This window comes from Gorilla gorilla, chromosome 3 (genome assembly GCF_029281585.2).
Source record: "Gorilla gorilla gorilla isolate KB3781 chromosome 3, NHGRI_mGorGor1-v2.1_pri, whole genome shotgun sequence".
In the NCBI taxonomy this organism is placed as follows: Eukaryota; Metazoa; Chordata; class Mammalia; order Primates; family Hominidae; genus Gorilla; species Gorilla gorilla.
Window position 1 is genome coordinate 187,676,293 of NC_073227.2, and position 26,029 is coordinate 187,702,321.

The 26,029-nt window shown below is 35.0% G+C and overlaps 1 protein-coding gene across 3 annotated transcripts in view; it reads right to left on the reverse strand.

Annotated features, from left to right (window-relative positions):
• SPOCK3 (SPARC (osteonectin), cwcv and kazal like domains proteoglycan 3) overlaps positions 1-26,029 on the reverse strand; it is a 496,607-nt gene that overhangs the window by 16,780 nt on the left and 453,798 nt on the right. For all 3 annotated transcript variants that reach the window (XM_055384117.2, XM_019025723.3, XM_055384118.2), the window contains one exon: positions 4,320-4,541. In XM_055384117.2, the coding sequence (XP_055240092.2) occupies positions 4,320-4,541 (222 nt within the window). The remainder of the gene's footprint in view (positions 1-4,319; positions 4,542-26,029) is intronic.

Genomic DNA, 26,029 nt, shown 5'->3' on the forward strand with positions numbered 1-26,029 from the left:
TTTTCTTATTATTTATTAGCCAGCTCTGTAAGTCTAGCCTTTAGGTATTCTTAGAGCACTTAACTGAGACTTCATCTATCATTTAAACTCACTTGCAAATAACTGATCTAGATAAAAGAATAGTAACCTAACTAACTGCATTAAAGTTTGGACAGAATCAGACTATTAGGTCTACACAGGGTAAGGACTAATAGGTCAGCTTAGGGTAGAGACATGGATTCATCTCATAAGATGTATTCCCCCAATGTGTTTGCTACCAACGAGTGTTTTAAGTTTATGCTAAATTCTTATTTTATGTGCTTAAAAACTGTATGAGAATCACAAATTAATAAAATATAAAATTTAATCAGAATTTTTTATTAACTGTTCTAAACCAGTAGGGAAAAGAAGAATGAAAAAAAAATAGAAGTTAAATTTCCAGATGTTGTTTGTTTTGAATATAAAATTGTTGATTGTTCTGCATTCTGAATTTAAAAACCCAAACCCTTACATTGGAGTCATTATATTAGGAATTGGTAATTTTCAATACAACAGTAACAATGCATTTTTATTTACCCATGAAATTTTGAACTAAAGAAAATGTAATTGGGATAAATAAATTTAAAATACGTATATGTTTCCAACAGTTACTACAATACAAAGTATGTTTTCTATACTTGAAAGAAGTCATTTCTAAGAAATACTTGTTTTTAGCTGTCAAATATATATGGATAATATAGAGTCAAAACTGAAAAGAAAGTGGGCATTATGGAGGTTTGTGAATGAATCTCTAAGTTGGCAGCATATGGCTGCACAGGCTGTGTACTGCACAACTCCAACAGGGTACCATCTACCTGAATTGCACTATCAATGGTGACCTGAAGTTTTACAACAAGGCAGCCCTCTAGCCTTGTTTTTTAAGTAAGCCACTGCCCTTAATCACTTTTCTTCTCAATACGTTATTGGTCACGTAGCCTCTCATAGAATGGTTATACTTTTAAAACTTTATTAGATTCATTTCATTCATAGAAATTTCAAATATTCACGATTCTAAATCCTCCATATTTATTTGATTTAATAGGAAAATCATATCTTTTAAAAAGAATGAATTAATCCCCCATGCACTACACATTGACATCTATTCCTGTTTATTAAATGTATACATAACCTCCAATAATGTCATTAATTTTCATTTCATTCCTGAGAAAAAACCCTGCATAAACTAGTTATTGGAAAAGGACTTGTTGATGTTATTCGTACTGAATAAGACTATCCAATAAGTTGCACTGATGATTCTATGGCATTTTATATATAATTACTTTGTTATTTCTGAAAGTAGAATTACAAATATTTGAAGACAGAAATCAAGGAGTTTCGTTTCAAATACCAGTTTATTCATGGACTCATTTCATAATGTGAAGTTATTGAATATGAATAAACTTCAGTCCTTAGCCATAAAATGGGAATATTTATACTTTCACAGGGCTATTTCAGTAATAATTTTATGTACACAAAAGACTAGGTGGAGCTGAATAAATGTTAGTTTTCTTTATCATTCCTTTATCTTACACAACAGCGTTTTCAATAGAATAGCAACTAATAAATGATTAACTTTTTAGAGTAAGTAAAAGTAGACATACTTTTATGAAAGCACATTCTTAACACGTAAGGTAGCTAAAATCCCAAATCGATATTCCTCCTACTCACTTTTTCAGGATTACTTAGAATAAAGAATTCTACAAATTACAACAATGTTCATTTTGTATTGCTTAATTGTCATGATTTTAGAAAATTAGCCATAGAAACAAATTTGTTTCTCAATTAAAATTAAAAGATTTTTTTCCCTTGGAAAACTACAAATATTTCACTTGCTTGAAATTGTACATTCCTTTTGTTGTTGTTGTTGTTGAGGTAGGGTCTCACTCTGGTACTCTGTTGCCCAGGCTGGAGTGTAGAGGTGCCATCTCAGCTCACTGCAACCTCCAACCTCCTTCTCCTGCCTCAGATCCCCAAGTAGCTAGGACTACAGGCATGTACCACGAATCCTGGCTAATTTTTGTGTTTTTTGTGGAGACAGGATCTCACCACATTGCCCACGCTGCTCGGACTCCTGAGCTTAAGCAATCCACCCGCCTTGGCCTCCCAAAGTGCCAGGATTACAGGCATGAGCAACTGTGCCCAGCAGAAATTTATAAACTCATTTATTAAACTTTCAAAATTAACTTTAATTTTATAATCTGAAAGTTACTTTTTAGAAAAACATCATTATTTTCCAGTTGTTTTTCCACACTATGCAACTGTAGTCTTCATGGCAGTTTTAAGTAAGCCTAGATTAAATAACCTCTCATTCCATCCTATTTTTGAGAGCGAGAGCTCTATATATATATAGCAGCTATATATAGAGTAGCTATATGTGTGTGTATATATATATATATATACACACACACACACACATATATTTATAGCTACAGTAAACAAGAATTTCAGGAAAATATTCTTTTATAAGCTGGAATATTTGAAAAAATCAGCATATAAATTAATGGTGATTTTTTAATAAAATTACTTATTGAACTAAAAGAATACATAAAAACAAAGTTGTATCGTATCACTAGCATGCCTTCTCAGTTACCCTGAGAACTTTTGTAACTTCTAGCAATTAAAGTAATGAAATGTTGGCTAAGAGTTTAGCCAAACCCTTCTAAGCATTAGAGAAATTGTATAAGCTCTTTTACTAGCTTAGGTACCATTTATTAAACTATTTCTGCTATGCATTAAATGATCTCGGAGAGTAAATCTTCATATGGCTATACAAAAATTAACACTTTGGGAGAATGCTACAATTTAAATGAAACATAGATAACATAAAATTTTGCTATGGGGACCTTTAATCAATCCTGCAAATATTGCTACAAAACCTAAGAATATTCTAAAATAAAGTATTTATCTATTTCTGTAGACAAAGCATTCAGAGTTATTCAGAATATTTTAAATGTTTGTATATAGACACCAAAAATATGCTACCATAACACACAAAAAAATAAAAAATTAAAATAACGTTTGTCATCATAAGAAAAGAGTACATGACTGTGTATTTTTCTGGCAGTTTAGCTGGATTTACTACTTTTTATTACTTAAATTATTTAAATGTACACTTGTCATTAATACTAGGATGTAAGTTTTTAGGAGTATTTAACTTGAAAGCACATATGTAATGTAGCCAACAATCTGTGTTTGTGTGTGTAATAAATACTTTAATACAGTAAATGTATTTTTTAAACTTTGTTTAGAGTGGTTTATAAATAGTTAAGTTACTGTACTCAACTAAAGCTTCTGTTCACTCACCACTAATCAATTTATGCCTATTCATTTCATCCCTAATTACTGAACTATTACTAAATATGGAAAATTTATTGAGATAATAAAATACCCCATATAATGTGCTGGTTTTCCTTATCGAAGACTGGTAATCATTGATATTGTAAAGTATCTTGTTCTTTCTCTTAGTTCTCAAGAATTTAAAAAAGCATTGACAATAGCAGGCTTTACCACATTAATTCCCAAGGTATTTTCCTAAATTAACATCAACATTACACTTACCATTGTTTCTTTAGTTTCTCAAAACTTTATCATAATGTGAGTTTCTTGTTTTTTCCCCTATACATATTTAATATAAATTATCATTCAATTGATTCCATAAGCCTGATTCCAATTTTACATTATGTTTACATTTCCTAATACAGAAAGATGCATAAAGAATTGGTGTCATTCCAACTTTTCACTTACCTCACCTCCTCCTTAGTATTAAGACACTTTTTCTGCTAGTGAATTTTATAAAAGGTAAGCTATTTTGAAAAGTTTGAAAGACTAAATCATTTTAAAATCACATGAGTAAAAATAACTTTATGGTGAATGCTCTGGTTCATTCAACTCATTTAATAAGATCACAAAATAGAACATTAAAACTCCACAGTATAGTGATAAAAAATCCATTTATTTTACATTGTGGGCAAAGCAGATAGCAAATTAATTTTAATGATTACTTTCAATATCTAAGTTCTTAATATCTCTGTGTGCTTCTTGGTGGCTCATAATGGAAACTGTAATGTACTGGCATTAATACAAAATATTAATTACTATTTTTCATCTTATTTAGCATGTGTTGTATCTCTGGCAGAGTTATTTGTTCAACATGCTTCTTATTTGCTCTTTTATTAGACACTTGAATTACAAAAACATACACAAAATGAATGAGCATAGTGTACTGTTTTATTTTCTTAAAAAATAAGTAAAATTTGACATGCAGGTCAACTATTTGCATCTGTAAGGATCTCATCTTTTACCTTGCTGTCTCTGGAAGCAGTAGCACCACTCATTATTAGATATTAAACTGTCCTTGTATGTGTCACAAGAATTGAAGAACGCCTTGGTACACTGTTCATTCTTATCAAGGTAAATGCTTCTGAGCTCTGACTGGTCCAATAGCAGGTCATAGTTTGTATCAAGTCTGTTAAACATCCAGCCAAGTGAGTCCTTGCAAATTGGCAAGATGCTGGTATCGAATCCTAAAGGCAAAAAAAGAAAATGATTAGTTAAATATGAAAGACACCATTAACAGAAAGCAAAATAAGTCAACATAGCAGGTAGCTAGTGTAGGACATCTAATGAATAGTTAGAGAAGTAGAGCATTAAATTCACCATGAGTAGTTTGTTTCAAAGTGAAGTGGATATAGTAGTATCTACATTTCAGGATAGTTGTGAGAATTAATTAACCAGAAAGCATTTGGTACTAATTAGTCATTCATTCAATGGCGGTTACTATTATAATGATATATTATTTATATTACTTTACTGATCAAGCTTCTTTGAATAAATAGTATATCATGATAAATGTCTCATTAGATATATGTAAATACTATTTTAAAATATCGTATGAACAAAAAATAAAATTTATATTTATTCACAGCACTGAAAATATGATCTTAAAAGCAGACTTTACACAAAATAAGTAATAACTTTAATAATTCCCTATATCTTGGTAGGATTATGGTGACTGTGCTATTTCACATAAACCTGTTGACCAGAGAAAGAATAATCATCATGTAATTTACACAGCCACTTGGTCTCCTGCTTCCCTCAAGGAAATTTTACAAATGCAAATGTGTTATTATGAGAGGCCAGATGGTGCACTGGATAGAGCAGGTATAGAGAGATGACAGAACTGGGTTTGTATTCAAGCTACACACTACTCCACATGGGTTACCCCTGGTAAGCTGCAGACCTCACGAGCCTCAGTTTCCTAAATAGCATCAGATGCAATGTCAGTGTTTTGAACTATTTTACAAATTTGCTTTCAACAATTCTTATTTTGAGGGATTCAGTGAGCTCTCATATGTATGTTGCTTATCTAGTTGTTGTTTAATTTTCTCTTTTCTACTCATTACAAGTGAAAGTAAACTAATAACTCAGTTATTTGCATGGAAAAGAGGATGTATTGGAGACATGGAGACTTATGAAAATGGTATCAAAATGATGTAATCTTCAACAACAGGATTTGAAGAGTAGTTTAAACATTTCTGAGTGCAATTCTCTCAGATTTTGTAGCTAATTTTATGTTCTAGTAATACAAAATCTATTTTGATAGTTTTTTTCTTGTTATACTTTGAGTTATAAAAATAATAGAAATAAAAATGTAGACACTTAGGATTAAAAATTAAATAGGAGATTTGGGGGCTTGAAAAATTTACAATTTCACAAACTTTTGGGAATTTATTAATTTTCAGAAGATATTTAATGCTTATATCTGCGAATCACCATATTAGAAAATGGGAATACAAAGGTAAAAGAGGTATTTCTGGCATTTTCATAAAAGTATAAAGAATTTCGGCGTTTTTGTTATTGTTTAAATTCTCTTGTAAAATTGTTTATAGAATCAAAACAGAGTTATCTCACTCAAACAAACAGTAAACATGAATTCCTTATTTCCTATTTTCTGTGCAAGTGCTCACCTTGGTTCTGGAAATGTAAGGTTAAAAATGTAGATTAGGTCCCTATTACCTTGAAGCAAATTTTTAAAATAGTATATTTTGAGATATTGATTTAAACTATTCTAATTACCAGAAGTTGCCAAATGCCTAGGGATTACATGAATAAAGCAACGTTGGTGTGAGATTTCTGGTGTGCCCTTGATCCAAAGTATAAAAGGGTCTGCATAGAGAAACGGCCATATCATTCCAAAATGAATATCTGTTATCTACCTTATAGCTGGCAGGAAAAGAACACTGGGGAAAGAGAGTTGGGTACAGCCAAACAGATGAAAGACAAAAACTTCTCTGGGATTCAACCAATTCTGAAAGCTCAGACTCGGTTTGGAGGATGCAGAAGTAGATGAGATATGTACTACAGGGTTTTGTAAGTTGAAGGAACTGCCCAGAGAAACTGAGCAGAATACCAGGAGCTAGGAATTCGCCAGTTAGGGTTTTCTGTCTGGAGACTATATGCAACATTCTAACTAGAATGTCTAGAGATGAAACATACAATAAATTAAATGAAATATATGCTGGATGGTATTAAAACACATTGGACACTTCAGAAGAAAAAAAATCCTTGAAACTGAAGACATATGAAAGACCTTATCCAAAATAAAGCACATACAAGAAAGAATATGAAAAAGAAAAACCAACCATGAGCCTTATTGAACTGTGGGACTATGTCACTTGCCTTAACATATCAGCAATTGGGGTCTCAGAAGAATACTTGAAGTGTGGGGGTTCAGAAAATTATATGAAGAAATAATTACTTACATCTTTTTGAATTTGATAACAATTACAAATGCAGATACACAAAGTACAATTAACATCAAGTAGCAGAAAGAAAGAAAACCAAACTAAAGCATACCATAAACAAATTGGTGAAAGCCAGCATCAAAAAGAAAAAAAAAAACTTTAAAAGTAGCCAGACAAATACTGAAACAGGAGAAATTCTGCACAGAGGAACAGAGATGAGAATGGCAGCAAGCTTCTCCTCAGAGGCTATGAAGCCCAGAAGACAATGGAAAATTTCTAAAGTACTTAAACAAAGAAAAAGCCATACCTAGCAAAATTATATTTCAAAAATTACACTAAAAGAAAGACCTTCTAAAAACAATGTAAAGCTGAAAGATTTCAAGAGTTACAACTCTTGAAATATAATAATGTAATAATGACAAAGAATGTAATAATACCATGACGGAGAATGTAATAATACCAGATGGAAATCTGGATCTATATATAGAAATGAAGAGGGCCAGAAATACTACATATGTAGGTAAACATAGAAAACATTTTTCCTTTCATTTTAAGCATTTTAAAAGCTAATGAGTTGTTTAGAGCAAAAATCATAACAAGTACTGTGGAGTGTACAACATAGGTAGAATTAAAATGTATGAAACTAATAGCACAAAATGTGTGTGTGCTGGGGTAGGGAGGGTAGTGTACTCTGGTAAGTTTCTTACAGCATATGTAAAGTGTTTCAATATTATTTGAAGGTACATTGTGATAAGTTATTGATACATAGTATAAACCCTAGAGCAAACACCAAAAAGTAAAATATAGTTAATTAACTATGTTAGTTATTGCTGCTGTAACAGATGACCACGAAATTTAATATCTTAAGTAACATCAATTCATTATTTCATAATTCTGTAAGCTGAAAGTCCAACAGAGATCTCAAAACACTAAAATCAAGGTATCTGCAGTTCCTTTCTTGGGGCTATAGCAAAGAATCTGTTTCTTTTTTCAGTGGGGTTGCTGGCAAGATTTAGTTATTTGAAGTTATAGTATTGGGGCCCTTGATGGTTTGGGGTCCTTGATGGCTACCAGTGGAGGACAATTTCCACCTAGCCACCATCCATATTTCTAGGCTTGTGGTCACTTTCCTCATCTTCAAAGCCATTTCTTCCACTTCCTTTTCCATCTTGTTTCTTTTTCAATACAGCGGAGAAAAGATATCCACTTTTTTTTTTATACTTTAAGTTCTAGGGTACATGTGCACAATGTGCAGGTTTGTTACATATGTATACATGTGCCATGTTGGTGTGCTGCACCCATTAACTCGTCATTTACATTGGGTATATCTCCTAATACTTTCCCTCCCAACTCCCCCCACTCCACAACAGGCCCTGGTGTGTGATGTTCCCCTTCCTGTGTCCTTGTGTTCTCATTGTTCAATTCCCACCTATGAGTGAGAATATGCGGTGTTTGGTTTTTTGTTCTTGCGATAGTTTGCTGAGAATGATGGTTTCCACCTTCATCCATGTCCCTACAAAGGAGATGAACTCATCCTTTTTTATGGCTGCCTAGTATTCCATGGTGTATATGTGCCACATTGTCTTAATCCAGTCTATATTGATGGACATTTGGGTTGGTTCCAAGTCTTTGCTATTGTGAATAGTGCTGCAATAAACATACATGTGCATGTGCCTTTATAGCAGCATGATTTATAATCCTTTGGGTATATACCCAGTAATGGGATGGCTGGGTCAAATGGTATTTCTAGTTCTATGTCTTTGAGGAATCACCACACTGACTTCCACAATGGTTGAAGTAGTTTACAGTCCCACCAACAGTGTAAAAGTGTTCCTATTTCTCCACATCCTCTCCAGCACCTGTTGTTTTCTGACTTTTTAATGATCACCATTCTAACTGGTGTGAGATGGTATCTCATTGTGGTTTTGATTTGCATTTCTCTGATGGCCAGTGATGATGAGCATTTTTTCATGTGTCTGTTGGCTGCATAAATGTCTTCTTTTGAGAAGTGTCTTTTCATATCCTTTACCCACTTTTCGATGGGGTTCTTTGTTTTTTTCTTGTAAATTTGTTTGAGTTCTTTGTAGATTCTGGATATTAGCCCTTTGTCAGATGAGTAGATTGCAAAAATTTTCTCCCATTCTGTAGGTTGCCTGTTCACTCTGAAGGTAGTTTCTTTTGCTGTGAAAAAGCTCTTTAGTTTAATTAGATTCCATTTGTCTATTTTAGCTTTTGTTGCCATTGCTTTTGGTGTTTCAGACATGAAGCCCTTGCCCATGCCTATGTCCTGAATGGTATTGCCTAGGTTTTCTTCTAGGGTTTTTATGGTTTTAGGTCTAACATTTAAGTCTTTAATCCATCTTGAATTAATTTTTGTATAAGACGTAAGGAAGGGATCCAGTTTCAGCTTTCTACATATGGCTAGCCAGTTTTCCCAGAACCATTTATTAAAAAGGGAATCCTTTCCCCATTTCTTGTTTTTGTCAGGTTTGTCAAAGATCAGATGGTTGTAGATGTGTGGTATTATTTCTGAGGCCTCTGTTCTGTTCCATTGGTCTATATCTCTGTTTTGGTACCAGTACCATGCTGTTTTGGTTACTATACCCTTGTAGTATAGTTTGAAGTCAGGTAGTGTGATGCCTCCAGCTTTGTTCTTTTGGCTTAGGATTGTTCTGGCAATGCAGGCTCTTTTTTGATTCCATATGAACTCTAAAGTAGTTTTTTCCAATTCTGTGAAGAAAGTCATTGGTAGCTTGTTGGGGATGGTATTGAATCTATAAATTACCTTGGGCAGTATGCCCATTTTTATGATACTGATTCTTCCTATCCATGAGCATGGAATGCACTTCCATTTGTTTGTATCCTCTTTTATTTTGTTCAGCAGTGGTTTGCTGTTCTCCTTGAAGAGGTCCTTCACATCCCTTTTAAGTTGGATTCCTAGGTATTTTGTTCTCTTTGAAGCAATTATGAATGGGAGTTCACTCATGATTTGGCTCTCTGTTTGTCTGTTATTGGTGTATAAGAATGCTTGTGGTTTTCGCACATTGATTTTGTATCCTGATACTTTGCTGAAGTTGCTTATCAGCTTAAGGAGATTTTGGGCTGAGACGATAAGGTTTTCTAAATATCGAATCATGTCATTTGCAAACAGGGACAATTTGACTTCCTCTTTTCCTAATTGAATACCCTTTATTTCTTTCTCCTGCCTGATTGCCCTGGCCTGAAATTCCAACACTGTGTTGAATAGGAGTGGTGAGACAGGGCATCCCTGTCTTGTGCCAGTTTTCAAAGGGAATGCTTCCAGTTTTTGGCCATTCAGTATGATATTGGCTGTGGGTTTGTCATAAACAGCTCTTAATATCTTGAGATATGTCCCATCAATACCTAATTTATTGAGAGTTTTTAGCATGAAGGGCTGTTGAATTTTGTCAAAGGCCTTTGCTGCCTCTATTGAGATAATCATGTGGTTTTTGTCTTTGGTTCTGTTTATATGCTGGATTACATTTAATGATTTGCGTATGTTGAACCAGTCTTGCATCCCAGGGATGAAGCCAACTTGATCATGGTGGATAAGCTTTTTGATGTGCTGCTGGATTTGGTTTGCCAGTATCTTATTGAGGATTTTTGCATCAATGTTCATCAGCGATATTGGTCTAAAATTCTCTCTTTTGCTGTGTCTCTGCCAGGCTTTGGTATCACAATGATGCTGACCTCATAAAATGAGTTAGGGAGGATGTCCTCTTTTTTCTGTTGATTGGAATAGCTTCAGAAGGAATGGTACCAGCTCCTCCTTGTACCTCTGGTAGAATTTGGCTGTGAATCCATCTGGTCCTGGACTCTTTTTGGTTGGTAGGCTCTTAATTATTGCCTCAATTTCAGAGCCTGTTATTGGTCTATTCAGGGATTCAACTTCTTCCTGGTTTAGTCTTGGGAGAGTGTATTTGTCGAGGAATTTATCCATTTCTTCTAGATTTTCTAGTTTATTTGTGTAGAGGTGTTTATAGTATTCTTTGATGGTAGTTTGTATTTCTGTGGGATCAGTGGTGATATCCCCTTTATCATTTTTTATTGCGTCTGTTTGATTCTTCTCTGTTTTCTTCTTTATTACTCTGGCTAGCAGTCTATCAATTTTGTTGATCTTTTCAAAAAACCAGCTTCTGGATTCATTGATTTTTTGAAGGGTTTTTTGTGTCTCTATTTCCTTCAGGTCTGCTCTGATCTTAGTTATTTCTTGCCTTCTGCTAGCTTTTGAATGTGTTTGCTCTTGCTTGTCTAGTTCTTTTAGTTGTGATGTTAGGGTGTCAATTTTAGATCTTTCCTGCTTTCTGTTGTGGGCATTTAGTGCTATAAATTTCCCTCTCCACACTGCTTTAAATGTGTCCCAGAGATTCTGGTATGTTGTGTTTTTGTTCTCATTGGTTTCAAAGAACATCTTTATTTCTGCCTTCATTTCATTATGTACCCAGTAGTCATTCAAGAGCAGGTTGTTCAGTTTCCATGTAGCTGAGTGGTTTTGAGTGAGTTTCTTAATCCTGAGTTCTAATTTGATTGCACTGTGGTCTGAGAGACACTTTGTTATAATTTCTATTCTTTTATATTTGCTGAGGAGTGCTTTCCTTTCAAATAAGTGGTGAAATTTGGAATAAATGCGATGTGGTTCTGAGAAGAATGTACGTTCTGTTGATTTGGGGTGAAGAGTTCTGTAGATGTCTATTAGGTCTGCTTGGTGCAGAGTTGAGTTCAATTCCTGGATATCCTTGTTAACTTTCTATGACATCGATCTGTCTAATGTTGACAGTAGGGTGTTAAAATCTCCCACTATTATTGTGTGGGCGTCTAAGTCTCTTTGTAGATCTCTAAGTATCTGGTTTATGAATCTGGGTGCTCCTGTATTGGGTGCATATATATTTAAGATAGTTAGCTCTTTTTGTTGAATTGATCCCTTTACCATTATGTAATGGCCTTCTTTTTCTCTTTTGATCTTTGTTGGTTTAAAGTCTGTTTTATCAGAGACTAGGATTGCAACCCCTGCTTTTTTTGTTTTACATTTGTTTAGTAGATCTTCCTCCATCCCTTTATTTTGAGCCTATGTGTGTCTCTGCATGTGAGATGGGTCTCCTGAATACAGCACACTGATGGGTCTTGACTCTTTATGCAATTTGCCAGTCTGTGTCTTTTAATTCGAGCATTTAGCCCATTTACATTTAAGATTCATATTGTTATGTGTGAAATTGATCCTGTCATTATGATGTTAGCTGTTTATTTTTCTCGTTAGTTGATGCAGTTTCTTCCTAGCCTCGATGGTCTTTACAATTTGTCATGTTTTTGCAGTGGCTGGTACCGATTGTTCCTTCCATGTTTAGTGGTTCCTTCAGGAGCTCTTGCAGGGCAGGCCTGGTGGTGAGAAAATCCCTCAGCATTTGCTTGTCTGTAAAGGATTTTATTTCTCCTTCACTTATGAAGCTAGTTTGGCTGGATATGAAATTCTGGATTGAAAATTCTTTCCTTTAAGAATGTCGAATATTGGCCCCCACTCTCTTCTGGCTTTTAGAGCTTCTGCCAAGAGATCTGACGTTAGTCTTATGGGTTTCCTTTTGTGGGTAACCTGACCTTTCTCTCTGGCTGCCCTTAACATTTTTTCCTTCATTTCAACTTTGATGAATCTGACATTTATGTATCTTGGAGTTGCTCTTCTTGAGGAGTATCTTTGTGCCGTTCTCTGTATTTCCTGAATTTGAATGTTGGCCTGCCTTGCTAGGTTGGGGAAATTCTCCTGCATAATATCCTGCAGAGTGTTTTCCAACTTGATTCCATTCTCCCCGTCACTTTCAGGTACATCAGTCAGACGTAAATTTGGTCTTTTCACATAGTCCCATATTTGTTGGAAGCTTTCTTCATTTCTTTTTACCCTTTTTTCTCCAAGCTTCTCTTCTCCCTTCATTTCATTCATTTGATCTTCCATCACTGATACTCTTTCTTCCAGTTGATTAAATCAGCTACTGAAGCTTGTGTATTCATCATGTAGTTCTCTTGCCATGCTTTTCAGCTCTATCAGGTGATTTAAGGACTTCTCTACAGTGGTTATTCTAGTTAGCCATTTGTCTAATGTTTTTTCAAGGTTTTTAGCTTCTTTGTTTTGGGTTCAAACTTCCTCCTTTAGCTCGGAGAAGTTTGAATGTCTGAAGCCTTCTTCTCTCAACTCGTCAAAGTCATTCTCTGTCCAGGTGTCTTCTGTTGCTGGGGAGGAGCTGCGTTCCTTTGGAGGGGGAGAGGTGCTCTGATTTTTAGAATTTTCAGCTTTTCTGCTCTGTTTTTTTCCCCATCTTTTTGGTTTTATCTACTTTTGGTCTTTGATGATGGTGACGTACAGATGGGGTTTTGGTGTGGATGTCCTTTCTGTTTGTTAGTTTTCTTTCTAGCAGTCAGAACCCTCAGCTGCAGGTATGTTAGAGTTTGCTGGAGGTCCACTCCAGACCCTGTTTGCCTGGGTATGAGCAGCAGAGGCTGCAGAACAGTGAATATTGCTGAACAGCAAATTTTCCTGCCTGATTGTTCCTCTGGAAGCTTCGTCTCAGAGGGGCACCCGGCCATGTGAGGTGTCAGTCTGCCCCTACTTGGGGGGTGCCTCCCAGTTAGGCTACTGGGGGGTCAGGGACCCACTTGAGGAGGCAGTCTGTCCATTCTCAGATCTCAAACTCTGTGCTGGGAGAACCACTACTCTCTTCAAAGCTGTCAGACAGGGACATTTAAGTCTGCAGGGGTTTCTGCCGCCTTTTGTTCAGCTATGCCTTGCCCCCAGAGGTGGAGTCTACAGAGGCAGACAGGCCTCCTTGAGCAGCAGTGGGCTCTACCCAGATGGAGCTTCCTGGCAGCTTTGTTTACCTACTGAAGCCTCAGCAATGGCAGGAGCCCCTCCCCCAGCCTCGCTGCTGTCTTGCAGTTCAATCTCAGACTGCTGTGCTAGCAACGAATGAGGCTTCGTGTGCGTGGTACCCTTGGAGCCATGCACAGGATATAATCTCCTGATGTGCCGTTCGCTAAGACTGTTGAAAAAGCACAGTATTAGGGTGAGAGTGACTCGATTTTCCAGGTGCCATCTATCACCCCTTCCCTCTTCTAGGAAAGGGAATTCCCTGACCCCTTTCACTTCCCTGGTGAGGTGATGCCTCACCCTGCTTCGGCTCACACTGGTGGGCTGCACCCACTGTCCTGCCCCCACTGTCCGATGAGCCCCAGTGAGATGAACCCGGTACCTCAGTTGGAAATGCAGAAATCACCCATCTTCTGTGTCGCTCACACTGGGAGCTATAGAATGGAGCTGTTCCTATTTGACCATCTTGGAACCACGCCCAAGATGTCCTCTTTTAAGAATGTATGTGATTAGATAGGGCCTATCCAGATAATCCAGGATAATTTCCTTATTTAAAGGTCAGGTGATTCATAACTTTAATTCCATCTGCAATCTTAGTTCCATTTGCCATGTAATATATCAGGTCCAGAGATTAGAATGTGAACATCTTTGAGAAGTCATTATTTGCCTCCCATCTAAACCAATTGTGGAGCTGAAATGTGAATCATGAAAAAATATAAAACTGATATGTCTAATTGAAAATAAGGCAAGATAAGAGAAAAAGAAAATAACAGCAATAAAATAAAATAATACCAAGATGAAAGTTTTAAACACAACTGTATTGACAATCATTAAATTAATATGGTCTAACCCTTAGATAAAAAGGTAGAGATTGTCAGACCAGACAAAAATGTCAAACTCTATGCTATGCTGTCTCTAAGAGACCCGTTTTAGATATAAAGATACAGACTGGTTAAGAGTAAAATAATGGAACATTTAATCATAAAAGCTGGAGTGGCTATGTTTACGTAAGACAAATTAGACACCAGAAATTGAGTTAAAAATCTAATTTTCATTGTGGTGACATGAATGAGATTTCAGGTTAGAACTTCAGTTTCCTTTTTATGTCTATCAATCTTGTTTATAAATATTTATCATATAATACTATATATACAATGCTATATATATTATACATAGTGATTGTATGATAGATTATATAAATATATTATATTATATTTGTATTGTATTATATAGTGATGAAATGATAGCACTATTCAAGAGCTCTCAAAGTCACCCAATAGTAGCTATTGTTTAAAAAGTTCAGAATAAGAAAATTTTTCACCAAATTTATTTTGTTTTATATTTGTAGCCTCAAAAGAATAATATTTGAAAGGTATATATATAATTTACAATACTGTAATCATTTAATATCTAACATTCTTCTCAGCATTTGTTGCTTCATCATCCTGATGACTCTTGTAACACAATTTTGTTTATTGAGATATTTAAAATACAACAAAAATATAAGCTTTCTCTATCTTTGAATTTCAAGGTAAATAGATTATTTTGAAGAATCCCCACATTGTCTAGATGTGCACATTAAGGCCTAGGTATATTAAAAACAAACAAAGCAAGGTAGTAGTAGAACACAGTTCAATGACCTGAATCTAAGTTAGGTAGTTTGACATCCTCAGTCCAAATCATTATTATTACATTTCATCAAATTGTTTTTTTAGCAAGCATGCACACCTGTATGAATTTCATTTATTTTTAGTATAAAAGATAAACTCTTAGTTCTAATGTGCCTAAATGTCATTAAATACCTGTTGCACATCATATGTTTAGAAACATTCTTTTATATTGATATATGAATTGTGGAATAAGCTTTCCTCAAATAGAGTGAGAAAAATTATTGGAAGTTTAAATATACTTTTGTTTCACACTATATTGACAAAAACAATACTTAATAATGTATTTAAACTGTCAAGGATGTTTACATGGTACATCATAAAATTATTTATATTAGCTGTTTTAAATTCTTCCTCCCATAACCACTGTTATTTCCGGTAATATTTTCAGGACTTATATTTCACCTAATTATAGACCATATTTTTATAGTTCTTAGCATGCTTGGTAAAATTGCAATGAAGAATATTCAGTCAAAACTGCCTCAAAATAAATTCCATAAAACCGAAGATTTTGAAGAAAATCATGGAAAATCAGTATATTTATGGATTATTATAAATAATCTCATTTTATTTTATAGTCAGTCTTAAAACTACATGAAGATAGTGCTATATAAGGAAAGTTAAACATAAACAGTAATAATTTATTATTGATCCTTACTTTTTTCACATTTAAGATTTTAGAACTAGTGAACCAAATACTACAAATAATGCAGTAGTATGTCAAATGAACAAAAAGTACATAAAATATATGTTTAAAGTATGCAATGCTATCTGCTGTATTTCCAAAAATGCCACATTCCATATTCATTTTTTCTATTATGTTATTCTGAATGTATCTATATTGTGTCTGAATTGCAATGTGACCTCCTAAGTATATCAATGAAAGCTTTTCCTTCCCTAAAAGACTCTGTGTCCAATTTCCAGGAACATACAATTCACATAATTATAATAATGGTGAAGAAACTGCATATGAAATATTATCTAATAGCCATCTAATACAATCAAATCTGCTATTCTATCAAATTAGAAGAAAGAGAGGAAAAAAGTAAGGGAAAATTTAAATTTATAAAATTGAAATATGATATTATTGGGAAATTGATACAACAGAATATTCACAAGCAGTTTTTAGGAGTCTGAATATTACTTGAAATGAACTTTTAAATAATTCAGAAACAGTAAACTGCAGAGCTGTGCAAAAATTACTTTTAGAGTGAATTCAGATTCCTAGATATGACTCTAAGTGTAGTCATCTTGAGGTTTCTTTCCTTTTTGTTTGTTTGCTTTTGAGACAGGGTCTTGCTCTGTCACCCAGGCTGGATGCAGTGGTGTAATCATGGCTCATTGCAGCCTCAACCTCCTGGGCTCAAGTGATCTTCCCACCTCAGCTTCCTAAGGATAAGACAATAGGCACAAGCCACCATGCCTGGCTAATTTTTATTTTTGTGTTTTGTAGAGACAGAGTCACTGTGTTGCCCATGCTGGTCTCGAACTACTGGCCTCAAGTAATTTGCCTGCTTTGTCCTGCCAAAGTGCTGGGACTACAGTCATGAGCCAGCATGCCTAGCTTCATCTTAAGGTTTCTGGCATTCCTTGACTTCATTAAAGTTACTTCTCAGATCATTGTTTCTATAAGGGTCTCCTCTATTCATTATGATTATTTTCACAAACTTTTGTAATAATTTTTCTAAATGGAACTGACCAGGTCTAAATCTTATAAGAAATATCATACCGGAAAATAAAGGAAAATCTTTTTAAGCAAAACCTTTGTAAGTCATCTATGTTGCAAAAGTCAAGTAATTATCATAAAGATGTTCAATATTTAAGCTAAAATTTTAATTGTTATGAGACTGTAATGAAGGTGTGAAAAAACTGATACTTTATTTTGCAGTGTAATAAAAGTAACTGTTTTTTTTAACTTAGATGTTTGACAATCACTAATAGGATTCTAGAGTTTAAAGCTAGATCGCATTGTGTTGAAAAATTTATACCAGAGATTGTATAAGAAGATAATACTTAACTCTTCAGACATTTTACAACATTCTATTCTCTTATGTATTCATTTTTTCAGTCTTCTTCCTATGTTCTTTTACTATTTAGCTCTTAAATATTGGTATTCTCAGTGTTCACTTCTCAGCTGATTTTTTTCTAGTCTACATCAGCTCTTTACGGGTGCTGATTCAATTATACTGTTTTAGCTAACATTCCATTAGCTCACAATCTTTATCTCTAATCCACCTACCGCATTTGAACTTCACACTACATGTATATAAGCATGGGCACACATACACATTTTATATTAACTAGTATATGGATCACACCAAGCACATATATGCATATATTGAACAAATAGGGCTTATAGGATATAATCTAAAACCACTCTTTTTTTCTCTTATACTCTGTAAATATGTGATTTTTGGTAAAGGTTTTCTCCTATCTCTGGAAGAAAACTCAGGAGGTCCCATAATTTGTTCATCTCAGCTTTCAGTAACAAAAGTTGTATTGTCCTTGTAAGGTACAAATATAAGATAATTGGCATTGCAAAATGTCTAATGTTACATAATAATCACAGTTCCAAGTCTGATTCTTTCTTTCTGTAGCTGGATATTTTGCTGGTGCAAAGTCAGGTAAGGAGAAAATGATGTTTCCTTAATCCTTCTCTATTTTTACTTCTAACTCTCCTCCTCCATATTCTTTATGACCACCTCCAGTTTTTACGTGGATGAATGAAAGATACATAAGAGTGGACAGGGAGTTTCTTACCAAATTGATAACTGTCTTAGGAAGACTTTGTGCTGTATGGGCCTATCAGGTTTTAAAGGCTTCGTCTATTTTTATACCCCTAGATCCCTTTTTGGGTCTTTCAGGGGTCTGTAGAGTAAACATACAAGCATATGTCTTGTCATATGTGATATTTTTCTCTGGCTACCACCTCTTTGTCCCTGGATATCTGTGGTCCATGTTTCCACTGGAGTTTACTCTGTATTCCCAACAGCCATCTCGGGCAGAATGTACATTTGTTCTCACCTGTGGCATTCAAATCTGATCCACAGTAAATATTCTTGTATTTCTTGCCCAGACCTTTAATTTCAAAGCAGCAGCAACTTTCCTTTGACAACAAATAAGTAAGCAGATCACAGCTGCCTCTGACTTTTAGATTTTTCTGGTGAAATTCGGGCCACAGTCTGCTTGTCTGGGAACACATATAAAGCTGTCTGAGTGGTTCTGTTGAAATCCCTCTCACAATTTGAAGTGTAAGCACCCTCATCCCTCCTTATAGGAATGGTGGAATCATAGCATAGCTCTTTCCAAAGAAACCTTCTTCACAAATTCTGTTGCCACCTTTGCTGTCTTTACTCTTTTAGATTTTCCTTTTGGATATGTTAGCAGTTTAAGTGCAACTTGCTTACATTTGCAAATACCTTCATATCATAGCAGTACCTAGACTACTGTGTGGCTGAATAACAAGGAGTCAGAAACCTTGGGAGGGACATCTTTAGAATTCTTCCTACCACAATGTCTCTAAAGAGAGATTATTTGAGCAGAAATATAAAGGAAGTGAAATTATGACTATCTGGGGGAGTGAGGGAAGGGCATTCCAGGTAGAAGGAAGAGGAAGAGTAATGGATCTATGGTCAGAGCATGATTAATGTCACTGCAGAAAAAAAATGAACCAACATGACTGGAGTAGAGTGGATGAGGAGAAAGTGGCAGGTGACGGGGTCAGAGCATGAGTGGTCTGCTCACTCACATATGTCACAGTAAAAACTTGCCTTTTACCTAGAGATCACCCATTTTCATCTCTGCTTCTTTTTTCTCAAGGATGGCTTCCAGGTGTTTGATCTGATCCGCTGAAATAATGGAGTTGACATTTACTGAGTTGAGAAAGACAGCAGAAGAGTGGGTTTGTATGGGGTATCTGGCTTTGGGTATGTTAAGTTTGAAATGCCTGTTGAACTTTCAAGAGAAGATTGGAACACAAAGTTAAATGTAAGATTCTGGGCATCAAAGCTAGAAGTATAAATTTGAAGATCATCTGTATATAGCTGATTTTCTAAATGGGATACTGAACAAAATCTTAAAGGTAATGATTACAGCTAGAAGAAAAAGTATCAAGTCTTTGGGACTACCAACATTTAGATATCAAACAGGTGAGAAGAAATCAGGAAGGTAGACTCAGAGGGTGGCCCATGAAGTGAAAAAGGTCTATTTATTCACTGTTGGAATCCTGAATGGCTGGGGCAATGCTTGGCAAATAGTATGCATTTAAAAATATTTTGTAAAGACTGATTAAATGAATTAAGTGCTAAGTATATGCCAAACACTGTAAAGAGTGGGGCACACGCATGAAGAATACTAAATATGGAACAGATACAAATGTGCATTCAAACAACAACAAACCCAAAGTGACAAGTGGTAGAGCAGGTGCTCTAGAACAGAGAAAAAAGAAAATAGTGCAAAGTGCCCCAAATGCTCAATAAAGGATACAACACATGAGGTAAAATTTGAAAATCTAAGAAGAGTTAAACCAGTAATAGTACTTTGTGATGGAGAGAAATTTGACAGAGGGACAGAAGGAGAGGAGGAAGCAGATAAAAAACATTTTTCTGGGCTGGGCGCGGTGGCTCATGACTGTAATCCCAGCACTTTGGTAGGCTAAGGCAGGCGGATCAGGAGGTCAAGAGATCAAGACTATCCTGGCCAACATGATGAAACTCCCTCTCTGCTAAAAATACAAAAATTAGCTAAGTGTGGTGGTGGGTGCCTGTAGTCCCAGCTACTCGGGAGGCTGAGGCAGGAGAATCGCTTCAACCCGGGAAGTGGAGGTTGCAGTGAGCCGAGATCGCACCACTGCACTCCAGTCTGGTGACAGAGCGAGACTCCATCTCAAAACAAAAGAAAACAAAAAAACAAAAAACAAAAAACAAACAAACAAAAAACAACAAAAACATTTTCTGCTGGGTTTCAAAGGACATTTTAAAATATGAATTGGAAGAAAATACTCAATTAACTCCTCATCTTCTTAGATAACATTGACAACTTTGGATGCTAAAAACTAAGTGAGATACAGGTAGAGAATACAACCCAAACAGTACAAATTTATCATTATTAGCTGGCAGGTACAGCTTAACAAAGGGATCTAGGAAGGAAAATACTTAACAACACTCACTCAAGGACTAAGTTAAGGAAAAAGACCAATATCCTACATGTCCTGATGAAAATAATGTTAGAGAAGAGAGCATTCTTTAATTGTAAAAAGAAAGAAATATAACTACCTAAACATCTGCTGGATGCAGATGCCATGACTTATGGAATACATTAACATAAAGAAATCTTCACTTAAGGGCATAGAAAATTATCAAGGAAATAAACAATAAGTAAATAATTGCATTAAAAGTAATGATTTAAAATAATTCCTTTAGGCAGAAATGCAAAGACTGAAGGACATTGAGAAAACATTTTTAACCGTGAAAAATATGAATATTACAAACATGTTTGTAATTATTAAATGCCAGGATTCTAAAGCTCAGATACATTTTGTAAATTTTGAATAGTTAGCACACAGGCCAATAATAAATGTAAGCAAACAAAACACAGGAAGAATTAAATGAACAAAAATCTTTCTCTAGAGAGTTGATAAAGGTTTTTAATATAATTCAAATTGTTTTAAATGCATATATTGATTCTATCTCAATCTATTTTTTATTTACATGAAAAGAAACAAAAACATTGAGAAACAGTATAATAAAAGCAAAAGAATTGTTATTAATATTTTGTAAACATTCCCAAGCTAGGTAAAATGCAATAGGAAAACATTCTCTGTGCGAGAATGTATATGTGCCAGCATGTACATGTATACCAGAGGCAGTTATTGCAACCTAGCTGAGTCACGTACTTGATATTGGTTTGCTATTACTTAGATTCTGAGAGATTGATTGGGAGATTACATGATTAGTGAAAGAGTATAGGTTTCAAGCCCAGTGTGGTGGCTCAGGCCATTAATCCCAGCACTTTGTGAGGCAAGGTGGGAGGATCACCCCATGTCTCTATAAAAAACAAGAAACTAAGCCAGTTGTGGTGGTATGCACCTACAGTCACAGCTACTACTGAGAAGGCTGAGGCAGGAGGATCACTTGAGCCCAGGAGTTTGGGGCTGCAATGAGCTATGATTGCACCACTGCACTCTAGCCCATGTCACAAAGTGAGGCCTTGTCTCAAACAAGGTATATAAATACCTAAAAGTTACATTTCTTAGACAAAAAACCTGGGGTTAAATCCTAGCTCTACCATTTACTGTGTGGCTTTGGGTTTTCCCTCTCAGCCATTTCAACTATAAAGTGAAGTAAATAATGACTATTTTGCATTGTAAGGATTACATGAAATAAGGCAAATACTTATGCTTAATTGCTGAACCCTATGGTATCAGTACTATTAATAGATTACAAATTCCAGGTCCAGACCACAGTGTGCTTATTAATACTGAAAACGCTTTTGCTTGTCCTGCTTCCTCAACCTCCCACAATCACCAATCTTTGTAATCCCTTGGAAAGCACCAGAGCCCTACAAGACATGTTATATTTTGTAAGAATTGTCAAGCAATGTCTCTTCTCTTCAAAGATATTTCAAAAAATTCTGAAAAGTAGAAGCTATCAAACATAAATATTTACAATAAAAAATTCAACATTTCCTGATTATTTATGTTATTGTAGTAAATGAGGTTATTTACTTCTAGAATGTAGACACATAAGCAGTACATTTCCCAATCTTATGAACTAGTAGGCCTATATTATCAATTTTACTTGCTAAGTCCTCAAGTATATCAATAGCATAGCTGAGAGGAACATAAATCGAAGTAAAATCATTCAAATGAAAGCAAAATCTGGGTAAATGTGCATTTCAAAACCTATTCTGAATGACTGAATTGTCCTCACTAATGAAAGTTTAATATTTTTAAAGTACTGTAATACTGTCAGATTTGGCGAGGGGAAGGGGTAAACAGCAGGTATTGAAAAGAAAAGCACCATTCTGGTCCACACAGGATTCAATACACACTACTAGGCCTTGATTATTCAAGGACAGGTAAGACAAAATTCCTCTCTTCAAACTGTCATTTTAAAAATTATTTTAGGTTCCACTTTCAGTAATTGTTGAATATGGTCTTATAGAACCAGCACTGCTGCAGATAAATAATTAAATTCTAGACTTTTTTATTTTTCTAAAGCAGGAAGGGTATGAAGAGTTAATAGAGTAGGCAGATTCTTGTTGTAGTCTGCATGTTGAGGAAGGAGGTTATGTGTAGTGAATTTCCAATTTTTGCTGTTTTTTAAGTTGGGGGTAGGCAGAGTTTTCATGGTGCAAGGTAGCAATAACACTGGTAGAAAAAAATGCAGACTTTTTAGCCTGGAGAATCAGAAAGTTGTGTATAGCCACTGAGGAAAGCCGAAGAAATCCAAGAAGAAAATGAGATAAATTATCACCAAATACCACCTACCCAAAGCTCGGATGATCTATCAGCCACATATGTATTCCACAGGCTTCAATCACCTCTGCTAAGACTAGAACACTGAATTGAGATTGAAGCTGGCACCCAAGAAAGTGAGTTTCCATTTTCAGACCAACAAAGTTAATCATCTGTTAAATCAATCAAGCAACACTCTCTGGGGAAACATAATGCAATGCAGCATCACACAATTCCATATTCATAAGGTCTGGAACACCATCCTGAATTTTGAGACATGTTAAAAATCAGAAATATGGAACTCATTCTCGAAAAAAAAGTAAAGATAATCAATTAAGAATAAATTTGAGGTGATCCAGTTGTTGAGATTAGCAGATATCATTTTAAAGCAACTAAGATTGTTAAATTCAATAAGGTAAAAGAAAACATGCTTGTAATAATTGCAACAATACAAACTAACAGTAGAGAAATATAAATTATAAGAATGAACTAAATGGAATGTAAGAATGACAGTAACAAAAAAAACCTTTTAAATTAAAACTAAATTCACAAAGGAAAATGTAAGTAAACATGAATATAGATCAATCAAAATTATCTAATTTGAAAAAAAGAAAAAGATTGAGAAAAAACTAAATAGAACCTCAGGGAACTGTTAGGTAATATCAAGTGCTATGACATATACATTTGAAGTTCCAGAAGAGAGAAGAGAGATAATTGTGTAAGAAAATATTTGAAGAAATAATGGCAGAAAATTTGCTTAAATGCTTACATTTACAAATTAAAGATATGCAGGACTTTTCAAGCAGAATGACACAAAGGTCATTCCTAATCATAGTCAAACTTTCAAGACCTAATGATTAAGGCCAATTTTGAAAGCAGCAGGAAGAATATGACACATAGAGGTAAACAATAATTCAATTTGTCTGGCATCTCGTCAGAAATTTTAGAGACCAAAAATGAGTTGAATAACATCATTAAGTGAAGAAAAAAATAATTGAAAACTTTCAACCCAATAATCTCCATTCATGAAAATATTACTTAGGATTAAAGGCAAGGACTCACTGGTTTCACCTAGAATGTGAGAAGTTAAAAAGAGTATTGTTCACAAATAAACAATGAGAAAAGTCTAAGTAATTAGCAAACCACAATTTTCTTGAATCCATAAGTGAGTTTATGTCCTAGAGCAATACAGTAACCCAGAATCTAAAAAAAGACATGTGCCTCCAAGAAAGGATGGAATGTGAACACTGGCTTACTTGAGACAGATACCAAATACCATGTAAGCTAATAAGAAAAATTCAATTTATATTTTCAGTGAATTGCTAAAGGCTGAGTGTAGGCTAAAATGACAGTAAATAACCTCTGGAAACCACAAAAAAAAGAAGAATTCATAAACATTGACAGACATGACTCCAGGATCTCAGTGTGTGCTCTCAGAGAAGACTTAGGGCAAGATAAGGGACCCAAGAAACCACCTGAGAAGCAGAAGCTGCTGTGGGAAAGGTATGAACTCCCATCCACATCCATCTTCCCTACATACCTTATGGAAGAAAACCTTAAATTCCTAGGGGTAAGCCCAATATCCTGTCACTCTCTAGATATAGGTGAGGATCCCTTGCACCAAAGGAAAAGAGTCAAAAACACAGCTGTACCTGGGAAAGTATCAGGAGAATATCCTGAGTATAGACCATTAAAGAATCTCTTCCACTAAGGGGGCAATAGGATTTCTGAGAAAGTCCTACCTTTGAGATTCAGATACACAGTATCTTCCTAAAGCTGTAGCTTAACAAAAATATGAAGGAATGCTCTCACTACCAGAGCAGCAATTGTTGCTTAAGAAGTGCCAACCTTCTATCAATGGTGGAGGGGTACAATCAAGAAGGGGGACCCTCTCTGAGGCTCAGTTGCAAAGGAAAAATCAAGAAACAAGTGGGGAAAAAGGCTGTGGCAAGCCAGTCTCACGCTAAGCATAAGGCAACGCTATAGTTACTTGAAGCCTGAGATGCAGTGAGGATAACAAGAAAAAAGCCAAAGCCAAAACTTAGTTTAATTTTCAGAATATACTGGCTCAACTTCTGTACTAAAAGCCATGCAAAAGAAGAGGCATCACTATTTCCAGGCACAAATGTTATTTACATCCATCTCTACTGTTCTACACAATATATCCAGTTTTAACCAAAAAGATAGAGACCTGTATAAAAGGAAGAAGAAAATAAACCGACAATAAACACTGCCAAGAGACAAAGCACTTGATAGAACCAGATTAGAAATAACAGATGTAGACATAATCAGAGAAATAATTTAAAATTACAATGATTAATACGTTAAAGGCTGTAGTATAAATGGCGAACACTTGCATTAAAACTAGAGATGGAAACTATAGGAAAGAAACAAATACAATTGTTTGGTAGGAGGGGGCAGAGGATGGTAAGGAGAAAGAGAAGAAAATAAAACAGAGGAGGAGGAGGAGGAAGAGAGAAGACAAAGGAGGAAGAAGAAGAAGGTGAAAAGGAGTAGAAGGAAAACAGAACATAATAGAGCTGTGGTTATTATCAATCTAAGAGAGAAGTAATTAAAATGTCAGAAGAAGAAGAAAGAGAAAAATGGGGTCGAAGAATATTTCAATGATTAATTTAGAATTCTCCAAAATTAATGAAAGACAACAAACCACAGAGATAAGAATCTTAGAGAACACTAAACAGAATAAACACCAACCAATCAAACAAACAGATATACAAACAAAATCTAGATGCACCATAGTCGAACTGTTTAAAGAGTGTTGAGGAGAAACATCTCTAAAATAGATACATATTTCATCAGAGTAGTAAAGAAAATAGCGGATTTGTCAGCTGAAACCCACAAGCCAGAAACAGCCGCATGACAGGGGTGACATGCTGAAACAAAACAAAACAAAACACAAAGCTCTCAACCCAGTATACTTTACCCAGTGAAAATATATTTTAAAAAAGAAAGATGAATATTTTTTAAGTTTTCTGGATATATAATATCTTTACACATTTATGGGATATGTGATATTTGGATACAAATATACAACAAATAATGACCAAATCAGGGTAATTGGAGTATCCGTCATCTCAAACATTTATCACTTCTTTGTTTTGGGAACATTCCAAGTCCTCTAGTTATTTTGAAACATATGAAACATACAATAAATGACAGTTTACTATAGTTCCTCCACTGTACTATCAAACATGAGATCTTATTACTTTTTATTTGTTTTTGTACCCATTAACCAACATACATCACATAATGA